This window comes from Nicotiana tomentosiformis, chromosome 8 (assembly GCF_000390325.3).
Source record: "Nicotiana tomentosiformis chromosome 8, ASM39032v3, whole genome shotgun sequence".
Lineage (NCBI taxonomy): Eukaryota > Viridiplantae > Streptophyta > Magnoliopsida > Solanales > Solanaceae > Nicotiana > Nicotiana tomentosiformis.
The window spans coordinates 10,401,122-10,406,042 of NC_090819.1; the positions used below are offsets into that span (position 1 = coordinate 10,401,122).

Here is a 4,921-nt window from a genome sequence, read left to right on the forward strand (position 1 = left end):
AAAATCCGAAAACCCCATCACCGAACCAATCAAAACCGAAATATATAGTTGGTTTGGTTCGGTTTTTAAAATACGAACCAACCCGGTTCATATACACCCCTATATATACTTACTCTCATTTTATATGATTTTTTCTTTTCCTAATCTGTTTAATAAAGAATAACATGCTTTTATATTTGAAATGCGTAAATTTAGATGGTGAAGGCTTAGGAAAGAAAAAAATAATAAGTTTGTTAAGAAGTAAAACTTGCACTTTTAGAATACAATATATCATATTCTTTTTGGAAAACATAAGTAATCATCTTAGTTTTTCTTTCTTTTGTCGCTACAGAGGTGCGTTGTCCATGACATGTTTGTTCCCATGTTAATTGAATTATTTAGTAAATATGCAAAAAATTTCTTTATTGCCACAAAAGATTAAAAATAATGAGGTCTTAAGTTCGAGCCAAGACATCAAGTCAACTTTATTAGAAAATACTTTGCCCCTATTTATTAATGTCCAAAACACCAATCTTCCTTACATCTATTGTGCTATTATGTTCACCTCTTTTATTTATTTATTTATATAATAATTATTTTAACCTACTTATCATTAATGCAAAAAAAATACAATCTGAAAAATCCACCCCCTTGCTGATATATACTCAATCAGTAATTGATTTTATGAGAATCTTCTTTTAAAGAATTACTAATTTAGAATAGAAGAAGTAACTTCTCTAGATAGCACATGGTTTTAACATTACCGCATTTTCATAGTCGATGGTTGTGCCATATGGGAATTAATTGGGAAACATGATAAACTTTTTTGTCAGAACAATTTTTAAAAATAATTTGACTTAGTAAAATTCCACTATAAATAATGACAAACAACACCTCCCCACAGAATTAATACAGAAAAGATCCTTCCTTTCTCTACCTATACTGTATTTTGTGATTTCGGAAAAAGATGTCAAAACAAGGAGCTTTATTTGATCTGGCATCTGGGGTTGGTGGCAAAATTAACAAGGAGAAAGTTCTCTCTGCTGTTGACAAGTATGAGAAGTACCATGGTTATTATGGAGGTGAAGAAGAAGAGAGAAAGATTAACTACACTGACATGGTTAACAAATACTATGATCTTTCCACTAGTTTCTATGAATATGGCTGGGGAGAATCATTCCATTTTGCACCCAGGTTTGTTAATAAATCATGGTCCATTATATTCATGCATAAGTGAAAAAGAAAAAACATACCGTGCACGAAGCATTTCGCGTTCACGCAAAGTCCGGAAAGAGGTACACCTCAAGGGCGGATGTGACGTAGCCAGTCTACCCTGATACAAGTATCAATGACTCATTCCACAATTCAAACATGTGATCTGTGACTTACCCTGATGAGTCTCATTGGTTGATTTTACGGTTCGAACCTCGTGACATGTGACCTATTTTGATGCAAGCATCAGTGACTCATTCATAAGTGAATGAATGTTAATTAGGTTTTGGTCACACTTATTGTTATTATACTCATGCACTCACGAGGGACGGAGCTAGGGTGATGGGAGGAGTTCATCCCAATCCGAGTCGCTAAAGTTAAATTACTATTATTTTTTACATAAATACTAGATGTTAAATCCCGTTAGCATGTTCGCACATTTTCTTTTTAATATGCGGAACCCCCTTAGTAAAAATCCTGACCGCAAATGAAACTCACACAAGTACTTGTGCCTACATGCAGGTGGAAAGGGGAATCACTCCAGGAGAGCATTAAGAGGAATGAGCACTTCCTTGCCTTGCAACTAGGATTGAAACCAGGACAAAAGGTTTTGGACGTAGGATGTGGAATTGGCGGACCATTAAGAGAAATAGCTCGATTCAGCTCTACATCAATTACAGGCCTCAACAACAATGAATATCAGATAACCAGGGGACAAGAGTTGAACCACAAAGTTGGTTTAACATTAGATCAGACTTGCAACTTTGTAAAGGGCGATTTCATGAAAATGTCGTTTCCTGACAATAGCTTTGATGCAGTATACGCAATAGCAGCAACTTGCCATGCACCAGATCCAGTTGAATGTTATAAAGAGATTTATAGAGTGTTGAAACCTGGTCAGTGTTTTGCTGTGTACGAATGGTGCATGACTGATTCTTACGATCCAAATAACGAAGAACACAAAATGATCAAGGCAGAAATTGAGCTTGGAAATGGTCTACCTGAGGTTAGGTTGACAACACATTGTCTTGAAGCAGCAAAACAAGCTGGTTTTCAAGTTATATGGGACAAGGATCTTGCTGAGGATTCACCTGTTCCGTGGTACTTTCCTTTAGATACGAGTCATTTCTCGTTCAGTAGCTTCCCCCTAACAGCACTTGGGCGGCTTTTGACCAGAAATCTAGTCTCCGCACTTGAATTCGTGGGACTGGCTCCGAAAGGTAGTCAAAGGGTTCAAGGTTTCTTAGAGAAAGCTGCACAAGGTCTTGTTGGTGGTGCAAAGAAAGGAATCTTTACACCATTGTATTTCTTCTTGGTTCGTAAGCCCATTTCAGACTGCCAGTAATTTGGGTTGGATCATCAGTTTAGTCACTAATTAGCTTTATGTGCTTTGATTAGCAAATCTTTAAGATTTTTGATTTCAAGTCTTGCTATTTTTGCCATTGTTTTTAATTAATCAGAAAAGAAAATACTATCCTTTGATCTTTGGTGATCAAATAAAATGACGATATTCTCGTGGGGCTCATATTAAAGAAAAACAAAAAAGAAATGAAAAAAAATGGAATGAGCGGTGTCTAATTTTGTTGACAACTTTGTCAAAGAAAATGGGAAATGCCTAACTTTGTTGAAGAAAATGGGAGGTGCTTAACTTTGTTGAAAACTTTTAGGACTAAATCAACAAAAAGTCATCTTCTTTATAGTAGTTGGATGTCATCTCTTACTATAAATAGAGGCTTCCATTCTTCATTTCAATTACACCAAAATAAGAGAGAAGCAATAGAAGTTAGAGAGAGTAATCCACAGATTGTAGTCTGTGAGATAAATAGTTAGTGTGAGTAATATTGTAGTGGGATGTTTTAAATAAAGAGTGTTATTTCTTTCAAGATTGTAGTATCTTAACACTACTAAGTTGTAATACTATTGTGGTTATATTGCTCCGCTCGGGTATTGTATTTTACCCATTGAAAGAGTTGGTGTCGTTGTTACTCTCTTATGTTATTATTATTTGTCGTGGATATTATTCCTGGGCGGGATTATTATTTTTCCCAACAACGTGGTATCAAAGTCATGGAAAATAATGGTATGTTGTCTTTTCAGTACCCCCGTCTCACAAAAGATAATTATGAGAAATGGTGTTTACATATGAAAGTCATTCTTGGCTCTCAGGATGTGTGGGAAATCGTAGATAGAGGGTATGCAAAACCCGATAATGAGGAAGCTCTGCCTCAAAATGAAAAAGATGTCTTGGCAAAGACAAGGAAGAAGAATCAACAAGCTCTCACGCTCATTCATCAATGTCTGGATGATGCCATGTTTGAAAAGGTGACAGATGCTACCACCTCAAAGGAAGCTTGGGAGATTTTACAAAATTCTCTTCAAGGAGTTGACAAGGTGAGGAAGGTAAAACTTCAAACTCTAAGGACTGATTTTGAAGTTTTAAAAATGAAAGAATCTGAATGCATTTCAGATTATTGTTCAAAAGTGAAGGCTGTTGTAAATCAATTAAGAAGATATGGGGAGGACATAAAAGATGTCTGTGTGGTAGAAAAGATCATTCGTACTTTAACACCTAAATTTGATTTTGCGGTGTATGCTATTGAGGAGTCTAAAGATTTAGACTCTATGATGGTAGAGCAACTGGAGAGTTCTTTACAGGCCCATGAAGAAAAGGTCAAGAGGAGACAAGAAGTGTCATTGGAGCAACTTCTTAAAACTCATGCATCTTTTAAGGATTATGGAGGTGAAAAGAGTTATCGAGGAAACGGGCGAGGCCGAGGCCGTGGTGGTCATGGAAGAGGAAGAACTAATGGTAACAACTTCAACAATGAAGTTAAAATCCACCATACATTCAAAGGTTGTGGTCGTGGACATAGAGGAGGAAGAGGACGTGGCTACTACCAAGAAAATAATGGACAAAGGTATGACAAATCCAAAATTGAGTGTTATAATTGTCATAAATTTGGTCATTACTCGTGGGAATGTCGTAGCAATGTTGAAGAAAAAGCTAACCTTGTTGACGATAAGAAAGAAGAAGTTGAGTCAACGTTGTTGATGGCACTCAAGGAAGAAGACATGGATGATTGCAGCTCATAGTATTTGGACAATGGAGCAAGCAATCATATGTGTGGATGTAAAGAAAAGTTTGTGGAGATCAATAAAATAGTGAGAGGTAATTTGTCCTTTGGAGATACCTCAAAGATTTAAATTGAAGGGATAAGTACGATTCTGATCTCCTGTAAAAATGGTAGTCACAAGTTAATTCAAGATTTTTATTATGTCCTAAAATTAAAAAGTAATATTTTGAGTTTGGGCCAACTTCTTGAAAAAGAATATGACATCCGCATGAAAAATATGCATCTTTGGCTTAGAGATTCAAGTGGAATTCTAATTGCTAAAGTGCATATGACTAAGAATAGATTATTCTCTCTGAATCTTAAGACAATTGATGCAAAGTGTTTGAAGGCTAATGTGCCAGATGAATCATGGTGTTGATACATGCGATTTGGGTACTTGAATTTTGAAGCGCTCAAATTAATGGGAGAAAAGAACACGGTGCATGGGATACCATCAATAAGTCATCCCAATCAATTGTGTAAAGCTTGTCTTCTTAGAAAACATGCAAGGAGGAATTTTCCAAATTAGGCCATGTCAAGATCAACCAAGCCGCTTCAGCTTGTTCACACTGATGTGTGTGGACCAATCAATCCACTTTCCTTTGGTAAAAGTAAAT

General features: G+C 36.1%; 2 protein-coding genes across 2 annotated transcripts; both read left to right on the top strand.

Annotated features, from left to right (window-relative positions):
• The first annotated feature begins 870 nt into the window (after positions 1 to 870).
• Positions 871 to 2,615, top strand: LOC104117345 (cycloartenol-C-24-methyltransferase 1-like). Its single transcript, XM_009628388.4, has 2 exons — positions 871 to 1,173; positions 1,714 to 2,615. The coding sequence occupies exons 1-2, from the start codon at positions 947 to 949 to the stop codon at positions 2,534 to 2,536; spliced, it is 1,050 nt and encodes a 349-aa protein (XP_009626683.1). The 5' UTR covers positions 871 to 946; the 3' UTR covers positions 2,537 to 2,615.
• A 643-nt stretch (positions 2,616 to 3,258) lies between these two features.
• On the top strand, positions 3,259 to 4,284 carry LOC138897053 (uncharacterized). The gene has a single exon (XM_070183008.1). The coding sequence runs from the start codon at positions 3,259 to 3,261 to the stop codon at positions 4,282 to 4,284; it is 1,026 nt and encodes a 341-aa protein (XP_070039109.1).
• Positions 4,285 to 4,921: the final 637 nt, after the last annotated feature.

What these genes read in the sequence shown, in the direction of transcription:
- LOC104117345 (XM_009628388.4), top strand. Translation starts at nt 947, where the DNA reads ATGTCAAAACAAGGAGCTTTATTTGATCTGGCATCTGGGGTTGGTGGC. An exon ending in TCATTCCATTTTGCACCCAG is followed by an intron (nt 1,174 to 1,713) that starts GTTTGTTAATAA and finishes GCCTACATGCAG; the next exon opens with GTGGAAAGGGGAATCACTCC.
- LOC138897053 (XM_070183008.1), top strand. Translation starts at nt 3,259, where the DNA reads ATGGAAAATAATGGTATGTTGTCTTTTCAGTACCCCCGTCTCACAAAA.